Source organism: Drosophila suzukii, chromosome 4 (genome assembly GCF_043229965.1).
Source record: "Drosophila suzukii chromosome 4, CBGP_Dsuzu_IsoJpt1.0, whole genome shotgun sequence".
In the NCBI taxonomy this organism is placed as follows: Eukaryota; Metazoa; Arthropoda; class Insecta; order Diptera; family Drosophilidae; genus Drosophila; species Drosophila suzukii.
The window spans coordinates 1,932,141-1,952,709 of NC_092083.1; the positions used below are offsets into that span (position 1 = coordinate 1,932,141).

The following is a 20,569-nucleotide window of genomic DNA, read 5'->3' on the forward strand; positions in this document are numbered from 1 at the left end:
AAGCCCTTTCTCAAATTGTTTACCTTATCTTTACAATCTCAACTATTTCCCCAAATGTGGAAAGAATCGCTTGTAACTCCTCTCCACAAAAAAGGTAGCAAAGTGGAAGCAAACAATTACAGAGGTATCTCTAAATTGTCAGCGATCCCAAAGCTTTTCGAACATATTATTACTCCCCATTTGCAGCACCACTGTATGTCAGCAATTTATCCGTGTCAACACGGATTTATAAAACGTAGATCAACAACAACTAACCTTTTGGAACTTACTTCATTTTTGATATTTGGCTTTTTAAAATAGTTTCAAAAATACGTCATTTACATCGACTTTAGTAAAGCATTTGACTCTGTAAATCACTTTCTTCTGGTCAGAAAACTTGGTTGCTATGGTTCCCTGTTGATCTTTTAAGGTGGATCTTAAGTTATCTAAATTGCAGAAAACAAAGAGTACTTTTTGAAAATTCTCTCTTTTGTACACTCCACATTACCTCCCCACATGGGGCCGCTCCTTTTTACTTTACTTATAAACGAACCTTCCTAATGTACGCAGATTATGTTAAATTATGCCTGTAGTACATGAAAAGTTTTTGTAAGTCTGCCTTACAACCCTAAAAACTAAGTGAGGGCTTCTTGGATAGAACATTTCTATTAAACTATCTTGGTGTTTTTTGGACCCAAGATTAAAGTTTGCTGATCACATTTCGTTCATGTTGAATAAAGCTAGAGGTGCGCTTGGCTTTATAAAAAGGTGGTTACTTTGATGATCCTTATAGAACTAAGACCTTATTTATTTCTCTTGTAAGCCCGATACTTGAGTATGGTTCACCCGTCTGGAATACGGAATTTATGTTGATCGTATCGAATATAAACAGAAGAAATTTTAGCTTGTTGCTAGCCTTTGCCTTTGCCTTTGTCTTTGCCTTTGCCTTTGCCTTTGCCTTTGCCTTTGCCATTGCCTTTGCCTTTGCCTTTGCCTTTGCCTTTACCTTTACCTTTACCTTTACCTTTACCTTTCCCTTTACCTTTACCTTTACCTTTACCTTTACCTTTACCTTTACCTTTACCTTTACCTTTACCTTTACCTTTACCTTTACCTTTACCTTTACCTTTACCTTTACCTTTACCTTTACCTTTACCTTTACCTTTACCTTTACCTTTACCTTTACCTTTACCTTTACCTTTACCTTTACCTTTACCTTTACCTTTACCTTTACCTTTACCTTTACCTTTACCTTTACCTTTACCTTTACCTTTACCTTTACCTTTACCTTTACCTTTACCTTTACCTTTACCTTTACCTTTGCCTTTGCCTTTGCCTAAACCGGGATGCAAACCTTATTTTACATTCTTATTATAGTAGACTACTCCTAATTACTCCTCCGCGAACGATGCTTGGAACAGACTTGATTAGCCAGCTAAACCTTTCTGTGCCATGCAGATTTACAAGAAATTACATTCCCCTAATTTTAAACCATTTTAGGTCTAGCTATGACTTACAAGAACCTTTCATAGTATTATGTTTTGACTATAATAGACTTTATCCTACTATCTCAAAATCTGACTCTCTGCCTTTTCACAGAATTATATCCAACTTTTGTACCTCGAATTATATCTTTACTTTTCTACGCGTCTATCTCGCGAATTCGTGCCGTGCGACACACGAAAGCGCCCCTCGGTCAATTGGGCGGGTCGCGCGCAAAAAAAAGAAGAAAATGCTCTTATTCGTTGTCTATCTTGCATGCGTCTTTTAACTAAGCAACTCGAAACAAAACAAGAAAGGAAATTAACTTCGGTAAGCCGAAGTTTGTATACCCTTGCAGTTATAATTATTAAATTTAACAAGGAAGAACGCTATAGTCGAGTACCTCGACTATCAAATACCCGTTACTCAGCTAAAGGGACCAAAGGGAAATGGAGATATGTAAGCAGCAAAGCGAGATTAAATTAAATTTTTTTTGGGTCAATCGATAGGTATTGATGAGAGCAATACATTTCAGTTAAAATTTTTATTCTAGCATCAAAACTGTAGGAGCCACCGTTTTGGGCGGTTTGTGGGCGTTAGAGTGGGCGTGGCACTCTGCTGAAACAAACTTGCGCTGCGTAAAAAGCTCAGGAATCTGCACGCCAAATCTCAATAGCCTAGCTCTCGTTTCCGAGATCTCAGCGTTCATCCGGACAGACGGACAGTGGGACATGGCTAGATCGACTCGGCTAGTGATCCTAATCAAGAATATATATACTTTATGGGGTCGGAAACGCTTCCTTCTGCCTGTTACTTACTTACCGAAGAATCTAGTATACCCTTTTACTCTACGAGTAACGGGTGTAAAAATACAAAAAATGACATTCTCAATAGTATAAGATAATATGTCAAAAAACACCGAAGCTATAATTTATTTATTTATTTATTTCGCCAACGGAATTCCTTTACTGGCTACTTGTACAATTCATCAACTTATCCTACGTACTACAATTTAAACAAGAAAGGAAGTTAGCTTCGGCAAGCCGAAGCTTATATACCCTTGCAGCTATAATTATGAAATTTAAAAACACAAAAAATTATATTCCCAATAGTATAAGATAATATGTCAAAAAACACCGAAGCTATAATTTGTTTCATGTTATTTTCCTACCAATTTTCCGATCGTTCCTATGGCAGCTATATGATATAGTCGTCCAATTTTGATAAAATTTAATTCGAAATTTAGAACTAATTAAAAAAGGTTATTTTCAAGCGTTGGAGGTTATATGTTGAAAAACACCGAAGCTATAATTTGTTTCATATTATTTTTCCACCAATTTTGCGATCGTTCCTATGGCAGCTATATGATACAGTCGTCCGATTTTGATAAAATTTAATTCGAAATTCAAAACTAATTAAAAAATGTTATTTCCAAGCTTAGGAGGTTATATGCTAAAAAACACCAAAGATATAATTTTTTTAAATTTGTTTTTCCTATTATTCCTATGGGAGCTACAAGATATAGTTGTCCGATCCGGCTGGTTCCGACTTATATACTACCTGCAAAAGATATAAGACTTTTGGGAAAGTTTCAGCCCGATAGCTTTAAAACTGAAAGACTAGTTTGCGTAGAAACGGACGGACAGACGGACAGACGGACATGGCTAGATCGACTCGTCTAGTCATGCTGATCAAGAATATATATACTTTATGGGGTCGGAAACGTCTCCTTCACTGCGTTGCAAACTTCTGACTGAAATCAATATACCCTCTGCAAGGGTATAAAAATAATTGACTAACCTATGGTTAAGAATTGCTTTACTTGAAAAGTAGTCCAATTGCATATCAATTGGAAGTGCGTTAGACTCGTATAAGGCCCTATAGAGGGGCTCATTATACCCGTTACTCGTAGAGTAAAAGGGTATACTAGATTCGTCGGAAAGTATGTAACAGGCAGAAGGAAGCGTTTCCGACCCCATAAAGTATATATACTCTTGATCAGGATCACTAGCCGAGTCGATCTAGCCATGTCCGTCTGTCCGTATGAACGCTGAGATCTCGGAAACTATGAGAGTTACAATACTAGGATTAGGCACGCAGATTCCTGAGATTCCTGCGCAGCGCAAGTTTGTTTCAGTAGAGTGCCACGCCCACTCTAACGCCCACAAACCGCCCAAAACTGTGGCTCCTACAGTTTTGATGCTAGAATAAAAATTTTAACTGAAATGTAATGTTCTCATCAATACCTATCGATTGACCCAAAAAAAGGTTGCCACGCCCACTTTAACGCCCACAATTGTCATGCTAGATAAAAAATTGTAACTGAAATGTATTGGTCTCGTCAATACCTATCGATTGGTCCAAAAAAAATTTGCCACGCCCACTCTAACGCCCATAACGCTTAAATCTGTATACCGCCGGTAGGTGGCGCATTTTAATCTCGCTTTGCTGCTTGCCTATCTCCATTTAGCTGAATAACGGGTATCTGATAGTCGAGGTACTCGACTATAGCGTTCTTCCTTGTTTTTGGAATAATTTTGCCGCTGCAGCTCGAGAAAAAGGGGATCAAAATTCCGAAGTTGTCTAGACGGGGCGTGAAAACCAAACTGCAAACTTAAATTTTGAGTCCTAGATCCAAGGTTGATCATTGCTATTATAGGATGTGACGAAATTGTATACGGATTTACTGTAAGTGACATAGAAGCACTTGCTTATGTTAAGAGGAAGCGAATTTCGGCTACACCAAGAGCTCAACGAATCTAAGTCATGTTGAACCAATTGTAAGTTTGTCGCTAATTTAATAGACATAAAAATTTGTAAATCATCTGCATACAGGAGATACTCTGAAGATAGACAGAACCTCACATCATTTATGAAAATGATGAAAAGCAGAGGTCCCATAGCACTCCCCTGAGGGAGGCCAGAGGTTGCCACATAGGAATCCGAGATTTTTCCATTAATATTAACTCTATAAAGTCGATTTTATCCAATTCAGTAACGCCGAATGTATACCCAAGAGGGCCAGTTTTGCCAGTAGGGCACTGTGGCTAACTTTGTCAAAGGCTTTCGCAAAATCAGTTTAAATAGCATCAACCTGAGATCGCATATCAAAGGCATGAATGCAAAGTTGCTGAAAACGGCAAGATTAGTCGTATTTGACCGACCTGCAACAAAACCATGCTGAGAATTGCTTATGTATGTTTTTACAGGAAATGATAATTTATGGGCAACAATGCGTTCGAAGAGTTTAGCAATATTACTGATCTTTGCTATAGGCCTGTAATTGGCAATGTTATTCTTCGGAAAGTGTCCACTAGAAAGTGATTTATCAAACAGAATTTTTAGTGGAACGCATAGCACCTCTATACAATGTTTCAGAAGGTAGGCCGGAACCCCATCACAGTCCGGAGTGTAAGAATCATCAACGTCTTCCACAGCTCTATGAATATTCTCTTCTAGGTTAAACTACCTAAATTCAATAGAGGAGTGATCCCATTTAAGGTTTGAGAATCATTCCAGGCTGCTGTTAGCTTTAAAATAAGAGGCAATGCGATTTGCAGTTTCTGTATTTGAATGGGAAGACAAATTCCCTAGGAACATAGCAGATGGGACTGAAGAAGCGTTCTTCTTTGAATTGATGAATCGCCAAAAAGAGTTGGGATTACTTTTTAGCCCGTTCTCAACACTCGCTATATACTGACTGAAGGCGTAAAACTGTAAAAGTTTATACCTAGTAGCAATAGTCTATGATGGATATCACAATTGCTTATAGGTGAACTACATTGGACTAAAGAAAAGTTAATATCAGCGCTAACGAATACTAAGTCTAAATTTTTATGTAAGTTGTTGAATTTATTATTGACTTGTATTAAGCCCATACTGAAAATATCATCGATGAAAAGAATCTCGTGTGGTTAATGTATGTTGTTTGGCAGTGAAGAGTGATGCTCCGGATCCTGAGGCCAAACGAGGGATGATAGATTAAAGTCTCCAATCACACAGATATGTTGATGGTCCTGCAGATTATTGTAGATGTCGGTAATGTTTTCCAGATCAGCATTTCAAATTTTGAAAGCTCTAGCCGTTGGGTTTTTGTGAGCATTAGACGAACGTAACACAAATCAGACAACGACAACTCCAACTGACATTGTTGTTAGTTCAATTGTGATAAGCGCACAGCTCCGAGGAGCGCTTAGAGCAGGAATATTGATGAAGTATGATGAGAGCGGCTCTCCAAAGAGCGTTTGACGATCGTCGTGCGAAACAGACAACGACAACTCAAGCTGATGTTGTTGTGGCTTCGATTGTGCTGCATGCACATCCTCGAAGAGCGCGCTTAGAGGGAAAGCGTGATGAAATATGAGAAGAGCGCCTCATCGATCAGCGATTGTGGAATGTCGCGCAAAACAGACAACGACAACTCCAGCTGAAGTTGTTGTTTGTTTGGCGGTGATCAACGCACGACCCGCTTAGAGCGGGAATCTTGATAAAATATGATGATAGCAACTCTCCGGAGAGCGTTTGACAAACGTCGAGCGAAATAGACAAATCCAGCTGATACCGTTGTTGCTTTGATTGTGATGAGTGCACATCTCCGAATAGCGCGCTTAGAGCGGGAATCTTAATGGAATCTGGTGACAACGCCTCTCCAGTGAGCGTTTGATGAACGTTAGACAAAACAAAAAAGGAAGAATCCTGCTGATGATGTTTTTGATTTGGGAGTGACGGGCGCCCAATACTTAAGAGTGCACTGGGAGCGGCGTATGAGTGAGTAATGGTAGCAGCTAGCGATATCGAAACCAGCGGGCGTTGACATTGCGAATAAGTAGCATGAAGATGAGGAAGAGGATCAAAATTTGCCGTAGTCAAATCGACACTAGAGGCGCCGAATTATGGGGGTTTTTTGAGTCCGATGTATGATGATTGTGCAAATCCAGAACGTTCCCATCAACAATCGGCCTTTCCCTGTGGATGAACCGACTGACCTTGATTGGGTTGGGCCAGAACGCACCACGAAACACAGTCTGAAAGTGCTGCTCAGGTATTCCTAATTTAAAATTGACGAATTCCAGTGTAGCGACATCTACACCATTTTTGACTAAAGGCTTGCAAATTATGGTGGCGGTATCCACACCTGGCTTACTTGCAACACACAGAATCAGATTTTACTTGCGCTCTGAATCTACCAATATGAAGGAATTTATTGCTCGGCACAGCTTCGAGTAGTTCACAACTAGGAGCTTGACCAACTATTTGCCTCTTGTTCCTGTTATTCTTTGCATGGTTCCTGGCGGCAGTAGAAACTGGTGCGGGGCGTATCAGGTCTGCATGGTTGGCTTGACGACCAATTGAAGAAGCTTGAGCCAATTTTTTACGCTGACTGACATTGCTATCGTCAGTGGTAGAATTGGGAAAAGCCTTCAGAAACTTTGAGTTTAAATCCATGTATGTGTATATTACTCAGGTCATGAAGTTCTTCCATTACTTCATCGATTTTGGAGTGTGAATCATTACTCACAACACAGCGATCAACTGCCAGAGTAGATTCGCAATTTTTGTTAATAATCTAATAGCATCCTCCGGGATATCAACACATGCAGTGTGAAAAGTACGACGACAAAGCGATGAGCAACGAACCGCCTCAAAACCTCAAAGCTGCGCTGCTGTAACTTCAGCATTGCACTCGGAGCACGAATAAGAATTCATAGCGAAAAGAAAACACGTCTGACTACAACGAATGCTAATCAGAGACTGATGACTCGGAAGCAACCAAAGATAGAGAATTGGGATTTCAGATTTAGATTCCGTAGCCTTGCACGCAGCGCAAGTTTGTTACGCGAATATGCCACGCCCACTCTAACGCCCACAAACCACCCAAGCCTGTGGCGCCCACAATTTCCATGCTAGATACAAAATTGTATCTGAAATGTATTGGTCTCGTCAACACCTATCGATTGATCCAAAATAATTTGCCACGCCCACTCTAAGGCCCATAACGCTAAAATCTGTCAACAACAAAGGCCGAATGCATTCATTCACATCTTCTCTGGTGCAAGCATTTCCTTAACTGGCTATTGAATTAACTGGTTATATTAATAGTTAATTATCTAATTGGTTTTGATGCGAAATTCACGAAAGTGTTTACAAATACCCTCTTTTCTCTCTGGTTCGCTTTGAACAATTTGTAGATAGGTACTGATTGAGTTGAAAAGCCCGAGAATTGAAAAGCCCGAGAGATTTCTCGAATTTTGACACATAACACTTTAATCTTACAAGTCACGTTTGAAAGTTATTAACTTCCTATGGAGGCTGTAAGACATAGGGATACCAAAAAGTAATATTTTACGAAAAGGTCGTCCCTGGACCGAATATACTCAGTAAACGATTTAGGTGTTCTCCTAGATCCTAAACTTAAATTTGACTCCCACATAACCTCTACTGTAAATAAAGCTATGAGTGTTCTTGGGTTTATGAAGCGTTGGTCTAAGGAATTTGATGATCCATACACCACCAAAATGTTATTTACCTCACTTGTCCGTCCTAATTATACCCGTTACTCGTAGAGTAAAAGGGTATACTAGATTCGTCGAAAAGTATGTAACAGGCAGAAGGAAGCGTTTCCGACCCCATAAAGTATATATATTCTTGATCAGGATCACTAGCCGAGTCGATCTAGCCATGTCTGTCTGTCCGTCTGTCCGGATGAACGCTGAGATCTCGGAAACTATGAGAGCTAGGCTATTGAGATTTGGCGTACAGATTCCTGAGCTTCTTACGCAGCGCAAGTTTGTTTCAGTAGACTGCCACGCCCACTCTAACGCCTACAAACCGCCCTAAAATGTAACTCCTACAGTTTTGATGCTAGATAGAAAATTTGAACTGAAATGTATTAGTCTTGTCAATACCTATCGATTGACCAAAAAAAAATGTTGCTACGCCCACTCTAACGCCCACAAACCTCCAAAGAAAAAAGCTATGACGTCAGAGCCAGACAATGCGAAATGTTTTTACGCGTGTATGTGTGTGTATGTAAATAGTTGCCGGCCGAACTTAGCGGCAAAGAAAAAAGCCCTGCCGGCGCTCAGAGAGAGCAAAGTGCGCGGCTAACTTATTCTATTGAATAATGAACCCTTTAACCATTTGTCCCATTGACGGGCAAAAACCTTTAAGGATCTGTACATCTTTATTTATCTCTTTCAAAGAATATGAATTGGCTTAATAAATACCTATAGATTGTCCCAAAAAAACTTTTCCGTTTTCAGTCCAATGCTCTCAAACCAAAGTAGTTAGGACAAGCCTTGACACTAGAGCCAGAAAACGACATACATACATACATATGTATTTATGCATGTGTGTGGACGTAAAAAATTGCAATCTAATATCCGCGGCAAATAGAATTCTTTCAAACAAAGCTATTCAACCAAATATTTTGAAATACAGAATGTGCCTTAAAATTGTGTATGTTTAGCAAGCATACATAAATATAAATGTTTTTTGTCTATTTTATGTGTTGCTTTCTCATTCTTGGCGCTGGCTGAAACAAAACCAGAGCCGAGAAATGAAAGCAAGGGAGAGAGAACAAAGTGCGCGGCTAACTTATTTTAAAGTTTGTTATCTGAGTAACGGGTATCTGATAGTCGAGGTACTCGACTATAGCGTTCTTCCTTGTTTAGAATACTGTTCTTTCGTTTGGAGTCCTCGGTATCAAGTGCACATTGACCGTATAGAGTCCGTACAGAAATAATTTCTTCTTTTTGCCTTACGTGGTTTGAACTGGGAACAAAACGTAAGGTTCCCTTCTTACTCGGGTAGATTGCTATTAATTAATTTGCCTACTCCAGTAAGCCGTAGAATTATGCTTGGTACTATTTTTATGAATAATCTTATCAGAGGCGATATTGATTCTGTAGATTTGGTAAACCGCCTAACTTTCAATGTTCCTGTTAGACTAATGCGAAACTACCATCCTATCAACTTGCCACCATGTTCATCTAATTTTAGTCAGCATGATTCCTTTCGCGTTCTTTCTAATAATTATAACAACCTATATCAATTAATTTGTTCCTCAACTTCTATCCCTGTACTAAAAACTAAAATCTTAGCTCATTTACTTTAGTCTTGTTGATCTATGTTTTGTCCTGTCTTTATTTGTTCTATGTACCTTCCTCGCGAACCGTATTTGCCCGAAATAAAAATGGGCCCGCGCGTAACAAGCACGTGCCACTTGTTTGTACTGCTCTTAGTGCATCAACGTTCAACAATACAATAAAGAGACTTATTAGCGTTGCTATAAATTTGAAATCAAAATTCCGTTTGTACATAACACCAATTTTCATTTTTGTATACCAAAGAAGAGCTTAAACTTAGTTTAAGCGTAGTCATTTTAGGAATATTTAGTGTATTAAACATTAACAAGGGGCGATCATAAAAAACTAAACATACGAAATGCATTATTTTTGTTTATTTTATGATTAATATCAACATTTGTGACGAAGAATGACATACAATAGACTAAATGGAAATATATATAGAAATAAATATATAGAAGTAAATATTCCTTTAAATGTTTCATTTTCCGTTACAAAAGTTGATATCAAAACTTTTGTATGTTGAGGGTTCGACCGCAACTAGCTTTTTACCTACAAATTTCACAGATTATCCCTACATACATTTATTTTTTAGACAACATATCGGATTATATAAGAAAATGCTGCATAAGTGGTCTTCGTCATGCGCGAACAACTGCCTCTTGCACAAACATCGATATAGCCCCTATAATAATCCCTCAACTTTGGCTTGGACTGTGTCATTCTACACTTGAAGTCTGCTGTTCTCGAGAACTGGATCATCAAAGTTGTGAGCTAGGTCGACTTGCTGCTTTAGACGGCACTCGCTGCGACAGAGAAGGAAATTTGACTTCTAACTATTATACAACATGTTGTCGTTCTTGTCAAATTGGACTGGCAGTTAAAGCTAGTAAAGTCAATTGTAAGGATCCATTATTTTCATTTCTTTCCTCAATTGAATCATATCGAGCTTGCTGTAACGAAGACGCAGATCCGAATGACAACTCTGATATAGATAAAAAAAGAAATGAAAATTCTACAACTGATAATGGCGAGAGTCAACCCGATTCTGAAGAGGACATCAATGGTACTATAGTCTTAACCGATGACGGTAAGTTATTATTGCGCCTCAGTTAAAACATTTATGTTTTATTTTACCCAACACCCTTAGAGGACATATGTGGAAGAATTGAAAACCTTTGCGCGCACATATGCGAAAACACAATTGACGCATATCGCTGTAAGTGCCACCCCGGATTTGTTTTAGATAATAACAACGTTACGTGCTCTCCGATGAAACCAAAAATATGTCCCAGTGGCTACAGTTTAGATAAACTGGAAAACAAATGCGTTGACATTGATGAATGTAGGGAAAATACTCATGAATGTACGTTTTCCCAATACTGTCTCAACACGAAAGGCGACTACCACTGCTTAAATGTGAAAGCCGAAAATTGTCCACCGGAGAATAAACACAATGATTGTAAAGGTACACTTTTGTTACTATAAAAAAGTTAGGCTTAAGATAAAAACCTTACAACTTATCGAGAGTGAAAACTAACTTCGGCAAGCCGAAATGTAATACCCTTGCTGATTTAAAGGTGCCTAAAGTTTTTATTTTTAGTCTTATGGAGAAAATGGGTATATTTACTCGAAAAGGAAAAGGGTATATTTACTCGTAGGCTAAAAGGTTATGTTGTATTTGTCGGAAGGTATGTAAGAGGTGGAAGGATGGGTTTTGACCCTGCATTCAAAATAATAAAATAGAGTAAAAGGGCATACTAGATTCGTCGGAAAGTATGTAACAGGCAGAAGGAAGCGTTTCCGACCCCATAAAGTATATGTATCCTTGATGCAGATTCCTGAGCTTCTTACGCAGCGCCAGTTTGTTTCAGCAGAGTGCCACGCCCACTCTAACGCCCACAAACCGCCCAAAACTGTGGCTCCTACAGTTTTGATGCTAGAATAAAAATTTTAACTGAAATGTATTGTTATCATCAACACCTATCGATTGACCCATTTGCCACATCCACTTTAACGCCCACAAACCGCGAAAACCTGCGACGCCCACAATTTTCATGCTAGATAAAAAATTTTAACTGAAATGTATTGGTCTCGTCAATACCTATCGATTGAAAAAAAAAAATTGCCACGCCCACTCTAACGCCCATAACGCTTAAATCTGTCTCGCTTTGCTTCTTGCATATCTCCATTTCCCTTTGGTCCCTTTAGCTGAGTAACGGGTATTATCTTCAAGACAAGCTAAGCATAAAGTTTAGGATATTTTCTACATTTTAAGGTAATTATACTCGTAATTAAAACCGTACAGTAAAAGGGTATACTAGATTCTTCGGAAAGTATGTAACATGTTGAAGGAAGCGTTTCCGACCCCATATTAGAATATTTATGATCAAGATCACTAGCCGAGTTGATCTAGGCATGTTCGGGTGTCCGTCTGCAAGGGTATAAAAATAAAAGGGTGGCATTGGGAGTCGATTCTGCGTCACATCGATTTCTAACCATTCCTATTTTTCAGAAAATATTTATATTTTTTAGAAAATGTTTCTATTTTTTTAGGATTAGGGAAATCATTTATAGAACACGAAAATAGCAAAACAATTTTATTTTTGTGTTTCCTTTCTATTTTACAAGAAATAATTTCTAGATATAAGCACATTTGTTTTGGTTTTTAGACCGATTGTAGTTTATGGTAACCATTTCCAATATTTCAGAAAAATGTTCTTGAATTTAAAAAAAATAATAATATCGATTCTTTTAAATGTAGGGTACATTTTATTTTGAGTATATGAAGTATATACATTCTTGAATAGGATCACTATCTGAGTCGAAAATATCATTTGAAATGTATTGCTCTCGTCAATACCTGTCAAAAGACAGGCCCACTCTAACGCCCACAAGCCGCTTAAAATCGTCCGTATGACCTCTGATATCTCGGAAACTATGAAAATTAGAAAGTTTTCCTACAGTTTTTTCAATACCTATCGATTTACCAAAAAAAACAAGGAAGAACGCTATAGTCGAGTACCTCGACTATCAGATACCCGTTACTCAAAGGGAAATGGAGATATGCAAGCAGCAAAGCGAGATTAAAATGCGCCACCTACCAGCGGTAGACAGATTTAAGCGTTATGGGCGTTAGAGTGGGCGTGGCAAATTTATTTTTGGATCAATCGATAGGTATTGACGACACCAATACATTTCAGTTAAAATTTTTTATCTAGCATGCAAATTGTGGGCGTCACAGGTTTTCGCGGTTTGTGGGCGTTTAAGTGGGCGTGGCAAATTTTTTTTTAGGTCAATCGATAGGTATTGATGAGAACAATACATTTCAGTTAAAATTTTCTATCTAGCATCAAAACTGTAGAAGTTACAGTTTCGGGCGGTTTGTGGGCGTTAGAGTGGGCGTGGCAGTCTACTGAAACAAACTTGCGCTGCGTAAGAAGCTCAGGAATCTTTGCGCCAAATCTCAATAGCCTAGCCCTCATAGTTTCCGAGATCTCAGCGTTCATCCGGACAGACAGACGGACAGACGGACATGGCTAGATCGACTCGGCTAGTGATACTGATCAAGAATATATATACTTTATGGGGTCGGAAACGCTTCCTTCTGCCTGTTACATACTTTCCGACGAATCTAGTATACCCTTTTACTCTACGAGTAACGGGTATAATTACTTCTGCCACTAAAACGCTCACAAGCCGCCGAAAACTGTGGCGCCCACAGTTTAATGCTAGAATATAAATTTAACCTATGGATGATATAAAAAAGGTTTACACGCCCACAAATGCCTAACCAAATGTTGTAATCTCCGCTAGGTGGCGCTCTGGAGAAAAGAAAAAAGTCGCTCTTCTGCTTGCATATCTCCATTTCCCCTGCGCACCCTTAGGCTGAGTAACAAGTATTTCTAATATTTTCTTAGTCATTTTTCGAATCCTCCTAAGGCAGTTATATGATATAGTCGTCCGATTAAAAATAAGAGAGTGCGAATAGGTAGCGTGGCTTACGGTGAATAATGACATCAAGTCGTATTAGTCGGAAAGTAAGTTTGTCTTAATCTAACTTGTAATTATAATGAACCCGAAATGTTGCAAAAAATTAATATACACGCCTCATCAAATTCGATCGTCGCAACGCAGTGAAGGAGACTTTTCCGACCCCATAAAGTATATATATTCTTGATCAGCATTACTAGACGAGTTGATCTAGCCATGTCCGGCTGTCCGTCTGAAAACTTTCCCAAAAGTCTTCTTTCTTTTGCAGGTAGTATATATATATATATAGCTGCCATAGGAACAATCGGAAAATAAATTTTAAAAAAGTATTTCTTTGGTGTTTTTTCACATATAATCCCTACGCTTGGAAATAACATATTTTAATTAGTTCTGAGTTTCGAATTTAACTTAATTAAAATTGGACGACAATATCATATAGCTGCCATAGGAACGATCGGAAAATTAATCGACTCGGCTAGTGATCCTGATCAAGAATCTATATACTTCATGGGATCGGAAACGCTTCCTTCTGCCTGTTACATACTTTCTGACGAATCTAGTATAACCTTTAACTCTACGAGTAACAGGGCATAAAAACGCTTTGCGCAGGAAGCTCAAGAACTTTCATGCTTAATCCTAACGTTCTAGCCCTTATAGTTTCTCAGCGTTCATAAGGACGGTCATGGCTAGATCGACTCGGCTACTGATATATTATAGGACTTGTATATTAATCTGAAAAGAAATTAGATTTTTGCAAGTTTCATTGTAATAGCTTCATAACTGAGAAAAATAACGTACTCTGCAAGGGGAAATTAAAAATATTTCTTCAATAAATGTTTTTATTTGTATATATATCCTAACCATCTAGATTACGAATGCAAGGATGGCAACTGCACCACGATGCATCAACCATGTGAGAATGGATTCATCTTAAAAAACGGAAGTTGTACTGATGTTGACGAATGCTCTCATAGCACATTAAACAGCTGTGATATTATAAACCATCAAGTATGCAATAACACTGTAGGCAGTTATTCCTGCCCTTGCCAGGCTGGATTCAATTTGGATGCTACCCTGAATAAATGTGTTGGTAAGTAAGTCTTCTTGTGAATTACAGTTTTGATAACATTTTGTTGGCTTTTTTTAGACATAAATGAATGTTCAATAAACAACCACAACTGCCTTCCAACTCAACGATGTGATAACACGATTGGATCATATATATGCACGGTATTAAAACCTTTTTAAGTGTTTACTCTGTTACTTAGCCTATTTTATCTAGCGTCTTCAAAGCTGCGGCACAGGCTACACCTTAAATGCACAAACAGGGAATTGTGACGGTAAGAAATTAAAAAAAACTTTTAAAAGTTCTTCTTTTAAGATAACTTTATTTTGTCGGTAAGATCAACCGACCGCAAATACTACGTACTAATTATACCCGTAACTCGTAGAGTAAAAGGGTATACTAGATTCGTCGGAAAGTATGTAACAGGCAGAAGGAAGCGTTTCCGACCCCATAAAGTATATATATTCTTGATCAGGATCACTAGCCGAGTCGATCTAGCCATGTCCGTCCGTCCGGATGAACGCTGAGATCTCGGAAACTATGGGAGCTAGGCTATTGAGATTTGACGTGCAGATTCCTGAGCTTCTTACGCAGCGCAAGTTTGTTTCAGCAGAGTGCCACGCCCACTCTAACGCCCACCAACCGCCCAAAACTGTGGCTCCTACAGTTTTGATGCTAGAATAAAAATTTTAACTGAAATGTAATGTTCTCATCAATACCTATCGATTGATCCAAAAAAATTTGCCACGCCCACTCTAACGCCCACTCTAACGCCCACAAACCGCCCAAATCTGTGGCACCCACAATTTTTATTCTAGAAAAAAAATTTTAACTGAAATGTACTAGTCTCGTCAATACCTATCGATTGGCCCTCATAACCATATATTGGTCATAGGTGGCTCACTTCAGTCTCGCTTTGCTGCTTGCATATCTCCATTTCCATGGCTAGGTCGACTCGGCTAGTGATCCTGATCAAGAATATATATACAATACTTTATTTATAAGATGTAATTTTCTTAAATTTTTTTCGATTGTTCCCATGGGAGCTGGCTCCGACTTATATACTACCTGCAAAAGAAAGAAGACCGTTGGGAAAGTTTCAGCCCGATAACTTTAAAACTGATAGACTAGTTTGCGTAGAAAGGAACGGACAGACGGATTCAAGAGATTGAAGTGCGCACTATGCTTTAATCGACCTGAACTTATTTACCTATTAATTACACATAATTTCACTAATATTTCCTTCTCCTTTAGCGTTTTAATTTCTTATATTAATCTTAGTTTTACATTTGGTAATATCTTTCTTTTAAGATGATGATGAATGTACACTTAGAACACATAATTGTCCTTTGACATACGATTGTCACAATACAAAGGGATCATTTCGTTGTTATAGAAAAAGCACCACAAGCTCAACCACTTCAACGACATCAACGACGATTTCACCTTTAGAGCCTGAAGAAAGGTTAAATAATAGTCAATACCCATCCCCAGTAGCTGTATATCAGGATTACTCAGGTCCCAACTATGCCAATTCTGCAATATCCCGATTGGACTGTCCCTCTGGATTTTATAGGAATAATCGTGGTGCATGTGTTGGTAACTAGAAACGAATTTATATTTAACGTAACTTTAGACTATATTTAATTTTTATAGGAATAATCGTGGTGCATGTGTCGGTAACAAGAAACAAATTTATATTTAACGTAACATTAGACTATATTTAATTTTTATAGGAGTAATTGTGATGCATATGTCGGTAACTAGAAACAAATTTATATTTATCGTAACATTAGACTATATTTAATTTTTATTTATATATTTGAAAAACTGTTGAAATAACTGTCTACTCATATTTGAATATCTGAGTTTAATATAGCTCGCCATGGTAACCTTTTTATAATATTTTGACTTAAAATTGTCGTTGCGGAACTCTGGTCTGCTACATCGTTATGTTCGTTCGGTCACTGGTCCTTGTTGTCTCCGTTTGGGAGCCGGAGATGTGACGACTGGGGGAAATTCCAGTACAAGCAAGTGAGGTTAAGACATCTGGCAACGGTTGCTTGATACAGCCTTCAAAAATTAATTGCCTACCAGGCGTATGTTTGCTTGTTTAGATTTGAATGAAATGCCTTTGAAACTTTGAAATCATCACTAGATTTTTGCCTCGTTAAGAGGTGCTTTTGATTGATTACCATACTATATCAAGTTATTAGTTATTAAAAAAAGTGTATTTTTTATTTTATTTTAAGATATAAACGAATGTGTGGAAAAAAATGCTTGTGGTAACCATCAACGTTGCATCAACACAAATGGACATTTCCGCTGCGAAAGTCTTCTCCAGTGCTCGGCAGGATACAAATCAACAGCTGACGGCAAATCATGTACAGGCAAGTGACAGAGTAAAGTTATAGTAGAATACAACTACTATTAAAATAAATATACATAGATGGCACCATATTTTATATACACATTAGTCTACCCTTTACCCTTCCGCATGATTTCACATCAAATGTGACCCGCAGGAGGACCCACGTATACCAAGCCGTATTGTTAGACCATTAGTACATTCAGTTCGAGTCTGAATTCAAACACTCTCCGAGGCTAGAGTCTACTGAAACCCCCGGAATTAAAATTGTAAAAAGTTCGGAAAAACTGTCACGTCAAGGGTCAGATGACATATTTATAGAACACATTACACTCTCCCGTGTGCAGTCACTTTATTGAATGCTCTATAAAATAAACGATATTCCACATTTATAAAATTCAAGAAAGTCTATAACCGCCTAATATACCACTAGCTCTATCCGCGAACAACGCAACATAGTCCTAATAAACAAAGTTGACTCTGTAAATCAGAAAATAAATATTTGCTGAGCAACAAGTGCGGTTGTGCGTGCACTTTCAGTGAGAGACAAACGGTGCGGCAGCATCTTCGGAGTGCAAGACAGAAAAAGGTTGCCCCATCAGCTACCCTATCGCCGATAACGCAGCTATTTTCTATTGTCGATAAGGCAGTTTGTCGGTAAAGCAGTGAGTGATACAATACAAACACAACCGACAAACACACCTAACTTTAATTAAATCAAACAATAAACACACTTAAAAAAGTCGTGGGTTCTTCTGCTTTACCCACTAAACGTACCCGCAACAATGCTGGAACTGCCAGCGAACGCATCTCGGATGTAAATTCGCCACAGCTGCTGTAGCCTTTAAAGACTGGATTCGAGGAAGAAACCGAGAAAATTGAGTCGGCCGTTCGGAAAGCTGAACAGCGAATGCTCAGCCGCCTTATGGATCGCTTGGACATAATCTCCGGGGAAGTAAAGCAAATGGATGCTCGTGTCCTGACGTTGGAGCGCGAGGTTGCCGATCTTCGCTCCATGAGGCACCGAATGGGTGAGCGGGTTGAGACGCTGAACCGGGAGGTGGAAAATCTACAAGCAGCAGGTGAGAGGTTGGGTGCAACTCATGTGACCTGAGGGTTCATGGAGTTCCCTATGTCGAGCTCTCTATCACAAGCTATGCTATAACCTCCAGCTCACTCCCCCACCAAAAGTCTCCGATATCTTCCGAGCAAGGAAATCACAACAAACACATTCGGATCCAGTAATAATAATTAAAATGTTAAACCCACGCGAAAAGATCATGCTGCTTGGTCAAGTCGGAATGTACAGGCGCGAGCTCAAGAAACAACTTAGTTTGCAGTTTCTGGGCTCCAATTCAGAAGCGATAATTTATATTAATGAGCAAAGAGTATTATCTTATCTTTAAAGAGGCATAGCCTCTCCTATGAAAAAGCATAAAGTCCTTACGGGTGTCTTTGCACGTCGCGGCCTTGTGCTCGTACGCAGCACTCGAAGAGAGGGTGTCTTTTCCATTATGGAGGAACTTTCGTCTATTAATCATTCGCCTGATCCACTTTCTACATTTCTCACTAACGCTTCGGATGGACCTGAAGCTGATAGCTTTAGTTCTTAAGCGTATAAATTGTATCCTCTTAATTAAGATAGGTCTAAAAATAGTTTACTTTAAGAAATGTATAAGTTACGCCTTGAATGTTGAGATTGCACCCCTAATAATCATTAATAAAAACAATTCAGGATGAGGAAGTTTGTTCCATAGCTAGTGCCATGATAAAAACTATACGTAGTTATAAAAATGGTCTCAAAATCGTTCACTTAAATGCACAAAGTCTGTTAAAGAAGATTGAGGAGTTTAGATTCCTTTTCACCCAGTCTAATGTCGATGTGATATGTGTGTCTGAGACGTGGTTTGTACATGATCTATGTGATTCGTCTATTGTTTGTGAAGGCTTTAATGATCCGATCGTACTGGTCATGCAGGAGGTGTTGCTATATATGTGAATGTGAAGCTGAAATGTAAAGTGTAAATACATTCTATTATAACTTCCCAATAAATCCCATGGAAGAACCCTTCTAGATTGCATATTCGGTCTATAGAATCGGACAATTGACTACGGGTCATTACTTAATGTTGTTTCAGACATTTCGTTGGAGTACACCGACATCACATTGGCAGGCGACTTCAACAGCAACCTATTGTCAGAAAGCCATCTCGTGGATAACTTTAAATCCCTAGGTCTGTATTCCGGTGGACGTCGAATTATAAACAAAAAGGTTTTGGAAATATAAGTACCTGAAGCAACATGAAATACGTACCTAAATACTCAACCCCTCTGTAATACTAGTTTTAGCTTTATATGTCCTAGCTAGTATTCTGCATGTGAAGTCCAATGCTGTACACTCATAGAAATTTTACTGTAAAATCGCCCTAAAAGGGGGGTCAATGGCGAATGGGTATCAAAACAAGGGCAACAAATTCGAAATCGAAATTGTGAGGCGCGGGATATGCGCACATTAACTGTAGCTTTTAATTCAATTGTCCGTTATGTGTTTAACTTAAGACGTTTTTTCCATGTATCAGAACTGACGTATAATATACATACTTGACCTTAATTTGACCTCCTGGATCGCTCTTATAACTTTAATATTCTTTCACAAAATAGTGACGAGTGGAGAACAAAATTATCTTTTCAATAAACTTACCCCAGCCACATCTGTAAAAACCAAAAAATAACATATGCTCTCGAATACAAACGCTGTGTTCGAGAAGGCAATTTTTCATAAATGGTATCCGGTTATGAAACACTCTACCGCACCAACACAAAACAATTAGGAGCGCAACTCAATTTTACAATATAGTTAAACAACTCTTAAAATACCAGTTCACATAAATAAAAAAAAATAAATTGATATAAAAAAATAAATAAAAAAATATTAAAAACAATAATAAAGTAACTAAGAAACTACGAAAATTGTATGACAGTCGTTAATATTAATTAAGAGATTGAGAAAAATTGTTTTAAAAATTAAAACCTAATAATAATAATTTAAAAAATATCAAATCAATGTGACTGGCGCGATAATTATAAGTGTGCACTTGTAGCGCTGGGATATAAATATAATAAATAAATATAAATCGAAACGGCGCTTGGTGAAAAATGCGATGGACGGCACTAAATGGTAGCAATGGTGCGACACAAGTTACTTATGAGTGCTTTCTGGCAGTAATGTTATGGTTTTATGCATAAGGCCTTCAAGCCTCACAACAGTATTCCCGATGTTTGAAGGCTGTACGAATCTCTGGTGTTTCCGGTTAACCTGATCATTAGTTTCATGGCCTTCAAGGAACCCGAATCGATGTGCCGGGACTACACATTCATGCGCGTTCATGCGCGTAACAATTTGGACAGACAAGATAACAAACTTCTTGGCCTATATGATGAGATATTCGTTTGGTTTTCCCAGGCTTCGGTATCATTATGGCAACAGATTTTTTCCATTTTTCGGGGTAGTAAACCAGTTTTGAGATACCGTTAAATAGTTTGCGATTAACATCCCCTGCACAGTTTGGAAGTCTGTCTTCCAAAGGTCTAATT

At 38.4% G+C, this 20,569-nt stretch overlaps 1 protein-coding gene across 7 annotated transcripts in view; it reads left to right on the top strand.

The window, feature by feature from the left end:
- The window catches only part of LOC108020338 (fibulin-1), a 42,196-nt gene that overhangs the window by 3,162 nt on the left and 18,465 nt on the right, over window positions 1-20,569 (top strand). The window contains exons 2-10 of one of the 7 annotated variants that reach the window (XR_011604533.1): window positions 10,144-10,638; window positions 10,699-11,016; window positions 14,410-14,631; window positions 14,689-14,771; window positions 14,824-14,881; window positions 15,919-16,206; window positions 16,264-16,286; window positions 16,860-16,997; window positions 17,057-18,715. Coding sequence is in view for 6 of the 7 variants with exons in the window: in XM_036813850.3 (XP_036669745.1) it covers window positions 10,144-10,638; window positions 10,699-11,016; window positions 14,410-14,631; window positions 14,689-14,771; window positions 14,824-14,881; window positions 15,919-16,206; window positions 16,860-16,997; window positions 17,057-17,172 (1,718 nt within the window). In the remaining variant the exon portion in view is untranslated. Of the gene's footprint in view, window positions 1-10,143; window positions 10,639-10,698; window positions 11,017-14,409; window positions 14,632-14,688; window positions 14,772-14,823; window positions 14,882-15,918; window positions 16,207-16,263; window positions 16,287-16,859; window positions 16,998-17,056; window positions 18,716-19,113; window positions 19,210-20,569 lie in introns of those variants that run through there. The other 6 variants (XM_036813850.3, XM_065867411.2, XM_065867412.2 and 3 more) reach the window with 6 other exon arrangements.